At 41.4% G+C, this 18031-nt stretch overlaps 1 protein-coding gene across 9 annotated transcripts in view; it reads right to left on the reverse strand.

The window, feature by feature from the left end:
- Positions 1-18031, reverse strand: part of SFMBT2 (Scm like with four mbt domains 2) — a 219241-nt gene that overhangs the window by 76432 nt on the left and 124778 nt on the right. For all 9 annotated transcript variants that reach the window (XM_082450574.1, XM_082450572.1, XM_082450570.1 and 6 more), the window contains 2 exons: positions 4104-4205; positions 28-175 (listed from right to left, as the gene is read on the reverse strand). In XM_082450574.1, coding sequence (XP_082306700.1) covers positions 28-175; positions 4104-4205 — 250 coding nt within the window. The remainder of the gene's footprint in view (positions 1-27; positions 176-4103; positions 4206-18031) is intronic.

Here is an 18031-nt window from a genome sequence, read left to right on the forward strand (position 1 = left end):
CCCTGTAAATTTTCACAGAATACAAACCTTTGGGAGGTGTGAGATTGACTCCGTTTTTAAGGCACCACTGTACTGGTAAAATCCCCAAAGAATCCGCATGGCACAGCATCGAGAGTTTACTAGGTTCTGGTCTGAGGTCATCAATAGTCACTTGAAAAAAACGATTGTTAAAAACCTGAAAGAAAAGACAATAGAGCCTGGGGTTAATTCCTTGAGATTAACAAGTAAGACTCGTAAGAAATAGTGGCACAGCTTCCAAATGCAGTAAGTATATTTCATCCCAATGACAGCAGCACAGACTGGAATTTCAATGTATATTACGAAAGTGGTCCAGTTGCGAAAAAGTTAGTTGATCATTGTGGTCATATTAATGGAAAGTAAACAAACAACTAGAATATGTCAGAGACAGAGAAGGAAAAACATCAGCATGACTTTATAGAAGTAAACCAACAGCCAAAGCCAGAGGAAAAACAAGCTGGTGAAGTAAGACAGACAAACCCTAGCCAAGATGGGACCATCTCCACCATCTGGCTCAGGGATGTCTAGCCTCACCTTGCGTCCCATCCCTCCAACCCAAGAGGAAATCACTCACACCAGGCATGTCCTTACTCAATGTTCTCACAAGTCTAAATCGCCCACTCCACTGTCCGTGTATTTTTCAAGATGTGTCCCCAAAGTCACTACTGCTGGAATGCCCCCCTCCCCCCCGCCTCACTCCATGTTCTGGAAAAGCATCAGACGTGAACCTCTGAACCGAAAATTCTCATTCCCTCCTGTGGTCTGATACCACATCTATCTCTCCCAATAGATCTCAAGTCCTTTGAGGGCAGCCTCCTGTTTGTTACTCATCAAGATATTCCCACAATGCATAGCAAACGCTTTGTATGTAGGAACTGGTTAAACACCTACTTGAGTATAAGGAAAAAAGTCAATGAGGGAAAGAAATAGAACAAGACATGCTGATGGAAAAAGCAGAGTGCAAAAATCAGGTGGACAGCCACACTGAAAAGCATGATGGGTTTAAAGAATGTAGAATGTAAAACAGGCCAGAGGCAAAAAATCGCTTTCCCAACTCAACAGACATAAAGCAGTCTTTCTTAGGAAACCTAACCCTCTTACTAAGCTCTGATTCCTGGCTCATTCATTTACAAAACACTTTGTGGAAGCAACCTGGTTCAAAGCTAAGCAGGAAGAGTGAACTCACTTCAGTTCTTCTTGATGTTAACTCCAGTAACTCATTAGAAATCTGCTGCCTGAGATTTGCTTTTGGAAACAGCCTTTAAGGAGCAAAGGATCAAGCTTCCCCTTCTCAGGGAGGCCGTTCCTGGTAGCCCGAATTAAAATCACATCTTCCTTCCTTCCACTCCAACACGCTAGAGGTCCCTTCCCTGATGCCCCTTTCTCCTTAGCATTTAACATACTTTATTTCCTTATTAATTTTATTTATTGTCTGTCTCTCCCCATCAAAATATAAGCTCTGTAAGAGCAGGGACTTTATGTTCCCAGCATCCAGAACAGTGCCTACAAATGCTCAGTAAATATTTGTTAAATTAATGTGATCTAGACCCTCATGCATACACACACACACATACTCACACAGAGATGTATCATATAATTCTGGAGGCAGGATCCCTTAGCAAAACTGCACTGTGTAAGAATAGGCACTAAGGAATCTCCAAGCCTATTAAAATGCACATTCCTGTGCACACACTTCAGAGGAAAAGCTAAATTAAGTTCCTTCAAATCCATCAGGGTTCATGGTCCCAAATGGTTCAGAGACACTGGTCCATCTGGTCCAGAACCACAGGCCTCAGAATCAAAGCCCAGAGCAGTTAGCCAACTTGCCCAAGACTGTGCACCTCAGAGCGAGCAGACCTAGAAACAGAACCCAACACGTGTAAAATTCAAGGATACTTTGTCTAAACCGTACATCTCACATACACAGATGATATTCTCCACATCACGTCAACATAGTCCCCCTGTAGGGCCAAAGGTTGGTCATTTAATACTGAATCTGCTATGTGCTTCTCTGCTTTCTTGTCTATTTGTTATTTATTTCTTCAACAGTTGTGCCATGAAGAAAAGCCCCAAGGAAGATAAAAATGAAATTTTCATTAGGATGAGTACTTAACAACAGCAGAGTGTGTTATAGTCTCAAACGTAATATTCTAAAACCTTTTCCAAAGTTAATAGAAATAAATTTAATTATAAACAGCTTCTACATTAAGAATATTCTACTACTTCATGACCTGTAGGTAAGTCCTGCACCTGGAGAGGTGCCGACCCAAGTTCTAAGAGGCAGCAGTACACAGCCAGTAAGAGGAGGAAGAAGGAAGGATAAATGCAAAACAGAATGACTTAAGTATTTTATCTTAGGTACAAAGGGTAAGAAAAAATAAAATGAAAAGTGACTTAAAAACCAGAGAAAATACCTCCTCACCCCCAACCTCCAATAACATGTATTTAGAGAGAAGATTCTTTTTTGTGAAAACCAAACTACTGTCCCTGGAAGTCTATTCAATGAGATGAAGATATCTGGGCTGAAACTAATGATAATTAGGATGTCACATTCTAACATTATGTATTACAATTATTTAAAGGTAGAAAAATGTGAGAGTCGACCACTGACAGATTGCACCTCGGTTTGGTTTATTTTATAAACACCAGGTGAAGATGACACCACGGCCTCTTAGAATGAGAAGAGGATGACACGTACCCAGATAAATGGGCAGCTGGCATTACCGAATCACCCGCTTGGAACAAAGAGGAATTCCGGCCAGGGTTCAACAAGCTATCACTCCTTAGTTTTGGAAAAATGTGCCAACTACCAGAACACACAATAAGAACCCTAAAGGCCATTTCAAATAAAAAGGTTATAAATGAATGGTGTATGAACACTTGCACTTCAACCCGAGATGATCATTCAAAGCATAAGTCATTATTTGTTCTATGCAGCTAACCTTTAAATAAACTGCTTTAACAGTTACAAAATAATTTATGTTCTCTAAAGAAAAAAATCTTCAGAAAAGAAGGACATTTCATTATAACCATTTCCCATATTCTGTAATACATGATCACCACTGTATTTCTCAAATTTTACCAAATCTTGAATAAAATCATAAATAAAAAAGCATGACTCAAACAACTTCATACTATTAATCACATTAACAATCCCGTCTCCTTCAGAAAAAGAAATTAAAATGGAATTGACTTTTGAACCCCAGGAAATGCACAGAAGGCCGTTAAGTAAAACATGTTGGCTAAGAATCTTAGTTTGTTGGTTTCTCCCACCATTAACAGGACATAAATGGTGTGTGTGTGTGTGTGTATATATGTATATACATATATATTTTTTTAAGGTAGAAACACATACTTTATATGTTACGATAGGTAACTTCGTTGAGATTTCTTTGATGCGGAAGGGAAATTATAATCTTAAAAGACTATCAAGGCCATAATAAAAATGTCTGCGTGAAACGGTACTTTCATTTTAAATCTACGAATCTTAGACGTGTGACTTTTCCTTTAGTCAATGAAAGCAGATGAGAGAAAGGAAGTGAAGCGCTGATCCCCTGGAGATGGGAACTTGCTTTTCACCATTTTCAAATATTTGCAAAATAGATCATATGAACTATTATCAGTGCAGCAGGAGGGCCAAGTTACTATTACAAAGATTACAAACTCATCAATGGTTTCTTCTCACGAACACAGGGACAAGTGGCAGTTTCCATGTCACTGTGGTCAGTAAGAGAAGGTGGCACCTATTCGGTGGCTGAGTTCACGGCTGTGAACTCACAGCTGAGCCTCTGAATCTTCCTCCAAGTCTCTGCAGGACACGAGCGTCTGCGTCCGGTACTATCGGAGGGCAAGTGAAGTTCACCCCACCCATTGCAAGAGGAGGCATCTGACCACACTCGCTCGGATATCAGTGATAAAAAGGGAGCTTGAGACAGCACTGTACTGGAGAGGAGGCCCTCCTCCTTGGGTTTACTTGCGTCACCACAGATCCCCACACGAGCCTATTTCATCTGGTTGGCTTGGAGTAGAAAGACTTACTGGACCCACTCCGGAGGTGGAGGTGAAAAGCAAGGGAGGGACCTCACCTTGGTCACCGATGCAGGACAGATGTGAAAGGGCTCCCTCACGTTCACTGTTTCAAGCTTCATCCCAACTGTGAAGAAATGGCTTCTCAAATCTGCGTGGTCCTACGGGGAAAAGGACGAAAATATTAAAAGCAATGGTATTGTAAGCTAACTCGGTAACTGTCCGGATGCTTTCCTTGATTGTTTTAGTGGGCGGCTGAAATCGGATTGAAATAATTAACCCTCCCCCATTTCAGATTTCTAATTATGGCAAGGTATCACGGATTTAATTATTTTCGGCAGGCTCAATTGCTTCTCCAAGGGAGAAACAAGCCTTGGCGGCCAGGCTTAAATTTATACTAAGCAAAAAAAAAATTCACCCCGCACAGCTTTGATCTTCCTAGGGGCCATCAGGAAAGCTCGGCAGGGTAATAGAAGCGATCAGTCATCTAAAACACGGCAGAGGCCTCCTCAGAAGACATGGCCTCTTGCTACCGGAGTCACTCCGCAGGCTTCGGGGAGGATCTTTTGGGGGATACAGCTTGTCTTCCGTGCTGAAGAGCACTCAGGTTATCAGTTACTGGTACTGATATTGGTCCTTGGACATGTGGGTATAGAAGACTCCAAAACAGCCCTGTGCCCAATCAGAAGCCGTCTCCTGCTCTATAAAGATGAGCCACCCCCCCCCCCCCCGTTTAATAGGCGCCTGGCAGTTTTATAGACAATTCACAGCAACCTTATGTGTGTGAGTGGAGCTTTCCTGCCTTCTCAAGAAAACAAATTTCAATAACCACTTCAGCTACACAGCAACAGATGAGGCTGGCGGGACTCTGGACACCAGGATGTATCTTGCAGAGATGAAGGTCACCTCATAACTCACAGGCTGTATAAACAGTAGTGGATAAATAAATGTCTCTGCAGCCTGTCCCTGAGGAAATAATAGCTGCAAGTAAATCCTCCTGTTTCTAAATAAATCAGTTGGGTGAGAAATACAAAAATATCTGGGGATCTATGACTTTCTTTTATCTGCCAATGTAAAGTGGATTTTTAAAAAATTTTTATTGAAATATAGTTGATTTACGATGCTGGTTTCAGGTGTACAGCAAAGTGATTCAGTTATACATACATACGTATATTCTTTTTCAGATTTTTTTTCCATTATAGATTATTACAAGATACTGAGTAGAGTTCCCTGTGCTACACAGCAGGTCCTTGTTGGTTATCTATTCTACATACAGTCATGTGTATACTTTAATCCCAAACTCCTAATTTATCCACCCCCCACTCTGGTAACCATAAGTTTGTTTTCTATGTCTGTGACTCTATTTGTGTTTCGTAAATATGGTGTGTGTGTGTATATATATACGATGGAATATTACTCAGCCGTAAAAAAAATGAAATAATGCCATTTGCAGCAACATGGATGGACCTCGACATGATCATACTAAGTGAAGTAAGTCAGACAAAGACAAATATCATACGATATCACCTATATGTGGAACCTAAAGTGGGTTTTTCATTAATTCAAGGGTGCCATTCTAAATACATCCAACTCTGAGGACCGTGCGGAGCCCACAGGGCTGTGCCAGCTCCTCCCACAAAAGCTGATCAGAACAGGACAGTGTATGACACCAGATCCACTTATTAAACTCACCACCACCGCTTTGCTTTACCAAAGCAGGTACAGAATGTAAATGCCTATAGAACCACAAGGACCTGTCATTTCTCCTGTGGCCACAGCTGCCTGCAAGTCTCCGTACCCAGTGGGTGAGCAACAAATGCTGGGTCTGGCTGGAGCACACGGTGCCTCGTGCAGGGAGGGGGTTGATCAGAACGAGGGGGGTGATGTGCTCCGTGGGCAAGGACTTGTATGACGAAAACTCGTTGAACTTAACAATCATCACTTGATTAAAAACTATTCTTAGGCACAGGAGATGAGTTCCTTTTTTTATTACTGAAAATAAAGCATTTACTTTGAAAGGTGGCTTGGAAAAGGAATCAAAAGAAACAGCATAGAGATTTAATGCAAATCAACACACATCACCCCAAACACCAAGGCAGAGCCAGAAACCACAGGTGTTAATACAAAAGTAGGAAACCCAAAATGACTGAAAGATTAAAAGTTAACGCTCTCAGCAAACATCAACGCACCCTAGTGTCTCACTATCAATAAGAACTGAATCACATAAGTGGATTTTGCAGATAAATATTTTTTCCATTTTAGGCACAAAACTCTTTAACCTTCTGAAAAGAGGAATTACTCTAAAATTAAGATATACTATAAAACGTTGCTTGAATGTACTCAACAAGTTTATCAAGCAATCGTTATGATATTATTTGGTATTACATAAATGTCCTCAGGCACTAATGACACGTGTAGCTATGATAAACAGGCAAGATGAATGTACTATTTTCACGGAAGTTCTTCCGTTTCCCTCTGCTAGCAATGTCCTTCCTTGCTGCAGTGTCTCTCCCATTATTCACAGCTACACGGACGGCTAAACGTTCTTGAGATGCGGTTCACCAATAACAGGAAACTCGTGCCTGTTCCCTGGCTGCCTGTAACACTAGGGCTCTCCTTGCAATTTTGATCTCTCACCTGCTCTCCCGTTTGCTTCTCCTTTTGTTTCTGCTGTAGGGCTGTCCTGACAGCATTCTGGGCTTCTGGTCTACCCACCGTCTGAATCCCCTCTTGATTTCAGACTGTGTGCCCACTCTTTGACACACACACTTTTGTCCCTCCCTCTGCACTCTGAGTAGAGCCAGCTTTCTAAGTAGGGTTGACCCATAACCCCCAGGCACTTTCTACATCCCAGGCTCTCACTGTGACCTTGACCACTGACTTGAAGTCTTTAGCCAAGTCTACACCCATCCCATATCTCTGCCAGAAGGTTGCTCAATCACAGCTCCCAATGCTGGGCTGGAAACCCTAAAGCCCCCAGGAACCCTACACTAGTAATTGTCCTTTACCTGCTGCCTTACTTGATTCACAGTTGTCTAGTGGGACCTGCCTTTCCTTAGAAATAAAGCATACAAGCTTACGACAGCAATCTGGTCCTCAGATAACTTTCTCTTTTTAAGGCTGTGGACTCTATTATAAATGCTTATCGTTAATGATTCCATGGCACCCTGCATCAAACAGTACCTGTAGGTTAAGAGGGGATCACTTTGTGCAGATACCACATATTTTCTTACTTCTCTGTAGATGTCCCTGTGCTCCCTTGTCAACCTCTGAGAGTCTCTCTCTCTGCTCATACATAAGAAATACCACTCACCTCAAAATCATCCATGGCCATATGTGGAGTGAAAATAAAATGTTAATGACATATTTTTAAACAATTAAAATATTGTTGACAATGTTCTGTCCTGATGACATTAAAATATTAAACAGTTTAAAAATAATGCCTAGTGAACAAAGTTTTAGAAACAAGTTTTCCCCTGTGAATCATGGCTCAGATTTCCTACACCTTAAATTATTTCTACTAGGTTTCAGTTGCAAGCACACAAATTTCTTACTTGTGGAAATGCATCTGTTTTTTGTTCCAAACTATGTGAAAACTCTTAAACTCTCTTGTTTAATATACTGAAAAAGAAGCCGGACATTTTGGGAGGTAGCTGCATACACACATAGGTTTTTTATATTTTGGTCTCAAATATCCACATCTATCTGTTATACCTTATTAAACTTGAGCTCCAAATTTCAGAAAGGAACTTGAAAACTATAAAATACATCCCTTTATCCCCAGCCCTAACTTCCACTTTCTTAAGGTCACTTTTTAATCAGCATTTAAAAGGAAAAAAAAAAAGAAAACTCCTGGTAATAATGTGTACAAGTCCCACCAGGTTCAAAAGCAAGTCAACAAAATGAAAAAATTTTAAATCAAAGAGCAAAGACCCATAATGATTATGAGTTTGATTATGATTATAAATCTGCTACTCAAATATTTATGTTATTCATGAACGGTAATGCCAGAAACTTTGAACTCGAGAGGAAGGGCAGTATTTTCATTAGATTTCTGGTCACTGGAAATCTTTAAAACACATGACTGTTAGCCATGCAGTACATGCAATATTTTCCAGTCAATGCCAAACCCTCTCATTTACGTTATGCAGTTCATTCAAGAAAGATGCCAAGAAATAATTATTGAATTAAGCTGGAGAAGCATCAAAAACTAGATTTCTTGACATCCGTTCTGATTCTATATTCTATCATTCATTCATGCATTCGTTCAGCATTCATTAGAAACCACTGGGGTTCCACACACCATGCCACTAGGTGATGCACAAAATACACACAAAAACTGCATTTGTCAAAAGGGAGAAGGAAAAGACATGAAGAACAGCTATGGAAGATCCAGGTCTAGAAAAAATTTCAGAACAAACACTATTTTTACTTGTAGCATCAAAAAATTATAACCACCAAGATGACGGCAGTCCAGGGATTTAAAGGAGTGAACCTTAATTTTGAATATAAAAAGCATGAGACTTAGAATGACAAAGAAAAGATTCTGAGAAGGTGGAACAGTAAATTTAGTTAGGGAGACTGGGTCTTAAGATACTGGATTGAGGCTTTTAAGTCTGATTTCAGAGGCAAAAGGAGTCGTTCGGCACTCCTAACAAACATAGAGATTTTTATGATAAAAAATTCAACACCAGTTAATTTCTGAATAAGCCAATACACAGACCATCTGAGCTCTTTGTGTGTATAAATGTACATCCATATTAGTATATAAGAAAGGGTACAGATATTCTCATTGAAAAACAAATTTATCACTCCTAGACCATTTACTTCAGGCTGTTAATGCAGTCAGAGTACGTGCACTCATTTACAAACACCAGCTAATCATTCTCAGTTCTAAGTGGGGAGAGGGAGACAGACACAGAGACAGAGAGACACAGAGAGAGTTCCTGGTCCCTGAAATGATTCACAAAACCGATTATCTACTGAGAGATAATGGGAAATTCACGGTGGGTTGAAAGATACATTCTGGCCTTTGCAAAGCTCTAGAGAATCCTTCACACCTCTAAATTATTGGATCAAGAATGATGTTATTCCTGAGATCAGGAGTAAGTAGTAAATCCTTAGGACATTTACAAGTGTGCCTGTCACATTCATGAAATACTGTTTATTCAAACGAACTGGAGTCCAGTCAAATTGTTTACAGAAAAACTCCTTAAGACAGGCTGGCAATGTCATTCCCATCTCCATTCATGGCTACACATTTTATTTTTGCCCTGAAGTAGTTTTATATTGATCAGAAGTAAAATACCATTCATTTTATTGGAGGGCTGTCTTACTAGCCTACCTTAACAATTGCTCTTCAGGGAACCTTATTTTCAGTCGAATGACAATGTAAAAGAGATTATATACACATCAACTTCCGTAATCCACATGAATTTCATCAGCTTTCTTCTCTCCTGACCCCACGGAGCTTTCACTCACTCCTACTAAGATACACTGACTGCACCGAGAGTAGCTTGGTTTGGTTTATAATATTCAAGCCGGTAGAAAGGGTAACAGCAATGAACATATTGTAAATACATGTGAGCACTTTCCTTGTATTATTATTTTCCCCTCACAACAGACTATGGGGTAGGATCCATCTTAGAGAGGAAACTGGGGCACAGAGAAGTTAAGTTACCTAAGCAAGAACACACAGCTCACAAGAGGAGCCAGGACTCAAATCCATGTGGTCTGACGCTAAGTACATGATCTAGCCATCAAATTACCTAGTTGTGTGTGATTAGCTATCAGGTTATGGCACAGACCGGGAAGCAAAGACCAAAATGGATCTTTGCGTTTTTTATTGCTAATGGTAAACAAACAAACAAAACCCTTATAACCTATAAGCTCCTAAGATGCTATCTCAAAGACAGATATTGCCAAGTTAAAAAGCGATAGCTATGAATACTGACCACTTACTGAAAACCTCCAATTTCTGCTGTCAATTCACAGCACTTTTCAATGGTTTATGAAAAAACCGTCAGAGAGAAAATTTTGACACTAAAATTACCTCCCAATGTTTACATATAAAGTCAATCAGTCTTTATCAACAGTGAACCATTATTTTTTTACTAACTGCCTTCGTGTTCTTTAAGCCACGAAGATTTTAAAAACGTGTCCAGTAAATGCCTATGATGCTCTACAAGTTATCCGTCATTGATACCTATCTCTCATAACATTATCAGTGTGAACCCAGACAGGTTTACCTGATAAATGTGGTTCATCTAGTAAACGTCCCCAGCTGCAAAGTCCCCATGAGTCTCAAGCTGCCAGCGGTATTTTTCAATACCCTGTGTTAAGCACTAACCTGTGTACTGAATGAAGAAAAAAAAAGAGGATGTGGTTCCCGACATTGAGAAGCTTGAAATTTAGTTAGAAAATGACAGAGATGTGATAAATACAAGTACAACGCTGGAAGAAGAAGTCTGGACAAAACACAATATAGCTGGTTGTTCTGCCTTTACAGTTTGGCTGGTGTCCCACTTTATTTCACCTGTGAGACAGAGGACATCAGACAACTTCAGAGCATACCCAGGTACACACTGGTCCCCTAAGTGCCTCTGAAGGGACTACCAGCCCTGAGAAGAAAGCACAACCTGACTCTGGAAGAATCAAGCATCACTATTTAAGAAACACTACTGTACAGAGCTGCCTTAATATTGGTCATTGGCAGAACGACGAAGCTTCAGGGTAAATACTGAGGTTCTCTATGAAACAGATAAGTGACGGAGTATTAATCTATGGAAGGAGGAGAAGAGTATTACTAATTGAGAGACAGAAGACAAGGAAAAAGAAAGAACATTCGATCGTCTTAGGTTCAACTCATCTCTCAAATGCCTCCTGGATCTTAACCCACTGCTCTCCATTTACTTTAGAGGCTGGAAGCATTGCCAATTACGCTCTTACAATTTAGTATGTGCTATGATCACAGACTCCCAAGACAGCTGATGCTTCTTGCCAGCCCTGCTTCATTAGATAAATACACCCCACACGATATAAAAATATGAAGAATGTGGCACAGGGGAGAGGGAGTTCACACTAATTAACACAACACAATTAAAATGCACTTGGTGAGAATATTCATGTAAGAAAAGCAGTGCCTCATGCCCTGTGCAGAAACCTAATTCTTACAGCCTGAGTTCCACAATCAAATGCTCCAGGAATTTCCTTAGTGGTGGCCATCTGATCCTCAATCTTTAATCCTCCGGTTTTCTTTTTGCTTATGTTGATATGAAAAAAAATGGACAAAAAAACTGATAATGCAATTCAACCGCCTCCACATTTTTTTTAAGTACTAAAATCTTTGAATGCATCATACACAAAAACACTGCACCATATAATTTTTTCAGTTCCAACATGCCAGTTTTTGGTCCGCAGGGACCTCAAACATTGCATAGGAATCTTTTCAAAGGCCTCAATTAATTTGCATAATTTCCAAGAACAGGCTTCAGAAAAGTCAAAGGAAGGTTTTAATTAGTACTACATTCAAACCAATATATAATGACCTAGGCTTTAATTCCTTTATTCATATCAGCATGCTATGTTATGCTAAAAAAAAAATCCAATGCAGTTCATCATACTGTTCCTCTTTTTGTTTTACCAAAGATCTAGTGCTCATATGTTCATTAGATAATTACCCTCATTATATTAGTTTCATCTAAAAATGGACATTAGGATGCCAGCATTTATTAAACCAATAGCATTATTATATGTCAATTCTGTCGCACTGAATTAAACTCAGCCAATGAAATATTTATCACAAAAAGGTAATAAAAAATCTATAAGCTGAACACTAATAAGCGTTTCCATTTTTTTATTTACAGCTGTTAAGTAGCAATCTTATCAACTAGTCCTGCATTCAATCAAGTTAAAAAATAGTCATGAGAAAACGTAGTACTATATACTTCAACCTGAACCACAAGAATTCATAACAGGCGATTACAGCAGGACTATTTCCACAGTAAGTCCAAAAACTGGTACACTGGTTGTTTTCAAACAACAGGGGCAATGAGAATGCCTTTCATTAATACTTAAGCACCATAAAAGCATTGTAAGTGGCAAGAAATTCAACCTTACTTACAGCACCACTATGAGAAAAAAACAGAGCCTATGCTGCGGGTACAGGTAAACAGTGATTATACCGTCTGTTCTTAAGCTTAGTTACTTCTCTCCTAATGAGCTAGGGTGTCTCCCCACGTGTCCAGCCTGAGGGCTGTGGGCTAAAGAAAACCACAGTCGGGGCTCTGGGGGTTAGCTTTTCCCCAGCCTCACACCCCACTGCCAGGATGCGGTTGACAAAATTATTGCTGGGTGTCCCCCTCTACTGAGAGCCCTCAATGCAACTCAACTGTTGTCATGGAAACAAGGCCAATGGCCCTGAACTGTCTCCCCGCATGTGGAATCCAGCCTTCAGAGGGAGAATGAAGAGTCAGTGATGGGCAAGGTTGACTCTGTGTCCTGCCCTTTCTGGACACAGCAGGAGCTACTGAAACACAGGAGCTTACATTCATCTGTGTTCTTTCTGCCACAGGCGGAGAAGATTCCCAATGGGAAAGTGCCGACTGCCAGCCAGCCTGGCACAGGTCTAAGAACAGTGAAAATCTCAAGCATCGTCCTCAAATCCCAGCTGCCCTTGCCTTCCATGGGTCAACCTACCTCCTGGTAAGAGAAGCACCCATTCTCTAGCCAGGGTTTCTCCACCTGGGCACTGCTGGCATCCTGGGGCAACCGATGCCTTGTTAGTAGGGGCTGTCCTGTGCACATAGGATGTTCCGTCCATCTCCAGCTTCTACCCACAGATGCCAGTAGCATCTGTCCCAGCTCTGTGTCGTCAAGATGCCCCCAGACACTGAGAGAACTGCCAGATCCTCCCCAGCTGAGAACCACTGATTTAGATACAGTTAAGACTGAAGTCGGTTAAGATGTGCATTTGGGTCCTGCTTCCACCATAGGCTCTGTGTGAGGTAGGACAGGAGATGAGCTTCTCTGATTTTCCTCAAGTTACAGGAAGACTAATCATACCTGCATGTCAGGTTATCGTGAGGATAACGAGATTACGTGTGGGGAGTGGCTGGTACCACTTCTTCCGTCCTGTCTGGGCTCAACAACTGAAGCGATGGTCGACATCGCTGCAATGACTTTCCACTGGAGGATGATGTGGGCGTCCAGGTGAAGTCTCCACGGCTTGATTTGCGTTTTTATTCTGTACGCTATCCTGAAGGGTCTGAGCGTGTTAATATACTGTATATTCCAAAGATATCCCAAAGGTGTGTAACTTACTACAGGAGAACAAGGAATTGTGACGCGTCGGCCACGCCCTGCTCACCACCCCCCTGGCTGATGGACCTGAAGTCTCCCAGGAGCCCTGGAAGCTCAGAAACAACCAAGGTCCAGCAAGGGGACTAATTTGTACAAAACCACAAGTGAAATGATCAAATGTTCCAAATTCCTTTGCAAAGGCGTGTTATATGTGCCATGTGTGCTTGTGCTTACTCTGAGCAAAATCAAGATAATTGGGCAAAAAGTAATTCTGTTGGAATCTAGAAATCTCTCCACCGACTCCAAGCATGACATGTTCTTAAATACTGGGGGGGCTTTAAGTCAGGTTTCTACTATTCTAAACTCATCCATTCCTTTTCTTTAATGTTAAACACAGAACATTATCTATTCATGTAAAAGTTTATGTGATTTGTTGAAACAGACTCACAGACATAGATAACAAACTTATGGTTACCAAAGGGGAAAGGGGGGAGGGATAAATTAGGAGTCTGGGATTAACATATACACACCACTATATATAAAACAGGTAAACAACAAGGACCTACTGTATAGCACAGGGAACCATATTCAATATCTTGTAATAACTTATAACGGAAAAGACTCTGAAAAAGAATATATATATATATATGTGTGTGTGTGTGTGTGTATAACTGAATCACTTTGCTATATACCTGAAACACTGTAAATCAACCATACTTCAAAAAAATTTTTTTAATAAAATAAAATAAAATTTTTTTTAAAAGTACACACACACAAATGAACACATGTAAAACTGGGGCCATCCGAGTAAGATCATGGATTGTATCAATGTCAATATCCTGGCTGCAAAACTGTGGTTTTTATCCAAGATGTCACCATTGGGGAAAACTGGGTGAAGAGTAGGCATACGGGGTCTCTCTCTGTATTACGTCTTACAACTGCATGTAAATGTACAATTATCTCAATAAAAATTTCAGTTTAAAAAAAAAAGTTTATCTGATTTGTTTATGTGGGTTCTTCTGGTTATAAATGGAGCTGGAGAAGAAACAGGGGGCAGAGTTTCACCTTATCCTTGACTTTGTGCCATCGACACGGCAATTCACTGTACACTGGCTGCCCACGGAAGGAAAGAGAGAACTCGCAGGACGGAAGGATTCCCACGCTTTCATTTACACCTGCAGCTCACACAAACCTCTGCACCAGGGGGCCTTTCTCAGGCAGGAGGGAATATGTGGAAGGTTCAGTAGCTGGGGCCCCATCATACGTGGTCCTCATTTTCCATTAGATCTTAAACCTCTGTAGACAGAATGAACTTAAACTTCTCTTTACATCCGTCTGCCTACTTGAGATCCTGCAATTTACAACTGCCTATCCATGAAAGAAAAGATGGAGATTAAAAGTACGACCTAGGGGACCTCCCTGGCAGTCCAGTGGTTAAGACTTGGCCTTCCAATGCCGGGGGTGCATATTCAATCCCTGGTCGGGGAGCTAAGATCCCACATGCCTCGTGGCCAAAAAACCAAAACATAAAACAGAAGTGATATTGTAACAAATTCAATAAAGACAAAAAAAAAAAAAAATGGTCCACATCAAGAAAAAAAATCTTAAAAAAAAAAAAAAGTACAACCTAACCTACAAACAAAAATAATCTGTCTGTGCTTTGAGGGGAAAAAAAACCTGCCTCCATACAACTATACTATCATTTATTATCAAATCATCCACAGCAAAAAGAATTATGATCAATTCTTAATTACTCTAACTAATGGCGAGTAGCATGGAAAATCTAGAAAAAATTAAAATATGCTATGACAATCACTTTGAAATGCATCTGCTTCATAAATAAGAGATCGATGCCCCCTCCTCGTATCCCAACACCCATGACATGAAGTTCATGCAAATATTATCTTGCTTTCCCTGAAACCCAGGAACTGGAGAGAGCCAGAATAATCAGCGGCCAGCAGAAGACATTTGGGAAGGATAACTCGCAGCTCAGATAGCTAAGAGTGGACTGTATTTTTAAATTCTTAGTGTTTACAATTAAAAGCAAGTCGCTATCTAGCAGATGCAGGCAGCGGTGTAGGGGGCCCTGAGATCAAGCCATCGTTGAGTGAACTCTTTATACATCTGGGCTTTGCGATTTTCATCGTTACCTTTACTTGTTGGACCAAAGTTGCCCTCTTTAGCAGGTCTCACCAGATTTTTTCCAGCATGCATAAAAACATGATGTCCCCATGGCGCTTTCTGAGTTAACGTAATGCGTGGGCTGCAGTTCAAGAACCCAGAGCACATGAAAAATAACACAAACAAGGCCCCCCTTCTGGTTTCTGAAAGTGGCAAAGGATGGGAGTGACACAAACTGAACATCTCTGCGATTCACCATCCCCGAGAGACTTTAACAAACCTCCCCAAGTCTTTAAAGAGATGAGAAGGGCAAAGGAGGGAATAGCAGAGGGCAAGCTCCCAGGTCTGGGTGTTCGGGGCCAGAGCTGGAGGGAAGCCAGCCTGGGACCAGCTGCTGGGCAGAAACTCAAGAGTCAGGTCAGCAACACCAGCAGGGTCACAGGGGTCGAGCCACCAGTCTGGTCACAACATGACCTACTGTCTAAGACAGACTCCCTTTCAAAGAACCACTGGGGTTTCAGTTGGTGAGAAGGAAATAGCAACCAGGCATCACACAAACACTTACTGCTAAATTATTTGGTATCAGACACCCTGCCAGGTGGGACAGGGAATGTCATGCTCAAGAAATTAAGTTCTGGCCCTACATAGGTGGCCTCGAGCAAATTCTGGGAGAATCCAAGGATCCCAGTACCTGAAGGCCAAACTCAGCTACGAGTTTTGTATTGCTGCTGTATTTAGCTACCAAAAGACAGCAAAAGTTGGTCGCCATAGAAACCGCAACCTGAAAATCTATGGTAACAGCGGCTCACACCATTTCTTACCCCTTTGGCTGGACCAGATGGAATGAGAAAGGGAAGCTTTTCACTCTTGGCCACACTTAACCTTCTCTCTCTGGCCTGTAACCTAGGTCTCAGATGTGAAAACAGACAAGGAGTTCGCTCCTAAAGGTTGAATCTACAAATGCACCAACAGATACATAATTCATAGCTGAAAAGAGCTAAAGAAATAACAGATGTGGAATGTTCCGTGTATTATGAGCACAGCCTGAAAACTCTCAACAGAGAAGAAATATGTGCATGGAATGCCTTTCCTTATGTGTTTGTGTAAAAATATAATAATGGCCACATGTAGCATCTTTTTTTCTCAATTAGCCTTCTCTCAGCGGCCCCTTCCTTCTGTTTCTTAAACATGAACTTATGGGGAAAGCAAGAAGCAATGAAGCAAGTGAGACAGGAATCACTTGAGACCAAAGCAAGCTCAATTTAACTTACCGCTTTGCCATTAGTGGAAGCCCTTTATTTACAGATGTCAAGGGCACTTTTAATGCGTATCAGTTATAGATACACAATTCTGGATCCATTCGACCGCTACCCAAGTCAAAGACAGCAGGAGCTGAGCTATAGGGGAGACACCAGGAGCCTGGGTATTTTATCAAGTACTGGACCAGGTACACTTTTTACCTGCTGTGAGTCCTGATGAAGTAAAAGCCTTAGTTATCATAACCTCGACTCCCTATAACCTCCACCTTGGCCACAGATATTGATGGGGAATTGGTCAGGGAGGCGACAATGGAAGGGAACGTAGCTAGTATCGTGGGTGTACGTGTCCCACTGAAAATCACATCTCTCCTCAGGCTCCAATAAAAGGGAAATAACCCGGAAGCATCAGGTCATCACTGTCCAACTGCATCCCATCCGTTCACAGCTACAATCATATCAGAGGAATCGCGTGTGATATTAGGAAGACATGCACAGCGGTGGAAAAACAGGGCAGAAGGCAGAAACCTGTCATTTATGGCCAAGTCTGTCCCTAAACTAACACGTTCCCCCCAAGGCGTTCCTTAAGCTCCCCGTGTGTCCACTGATCTATGTGTTTAAAGAGGAAACAACACATACACCATACACCGTAGCACCTGACACTACGTTATTGTCAAGACCCTGAGAGATCGTAGGGCCAGATGCTTTGAAAAGAAAAAACCCACAGGCAACACACAGGAGGCAATATTCCCTCCACTCTGTGATCACGTCCAGCAGGAAGCCAACATTGGCCCTGCAAGCTCACCTGCAATGGGGTGTCATAGAACCTGGGGGGTTTTATGCTGAGCTCTTTTCTTAATTTCAATTCATCCCTAATCTTCTTCTCGGTGCTCTCAACTATTTCCTCCACTTAGCCAAGAACTGACCTGGGGTATTTTTAGCTGATCGTGAAAGTACCAGTTTGGTACTGAACCCACCAAACAGGAGCCACCAAGCCCTTTGCTTCCTCTCTGTACAAAGTCACCCCTGTTATTCGGAACCGCTCGCGGGAACTTACTTCATTCAAGCTGTACTGACGACCTCTCCTGAGCCTTTAACTTTCTAAGTTGAGATCTGTACTTAGTCCTTCACTAACCTACTCAAGAATGGGTATTGAGTGCTTAAGATGGGCTGCACTGTTCAAGGCACCGGGGTGGCGCAGTCATGAAAATAAACAATCTCCTTTCACGGAGGGTACATTCCAGGAAGAAGAAACAGACCAGACGCAGAGAAAGCAAACTGATGCAGACTATGTGGGGGGATAAACGCCG

Source organism: Balaenoptera physalus, assembly GCF_965194825.1.
Source record: "Balaenoptera physalus genome assembly, chromosome: 2".
NCBI classification, from domain to species: Eukaryota; Metazoa; Chordata; class Mammalia; order Artiodactyla; family Balaenopteridae; genus Balaenoptera; species Balaenoptera physalus.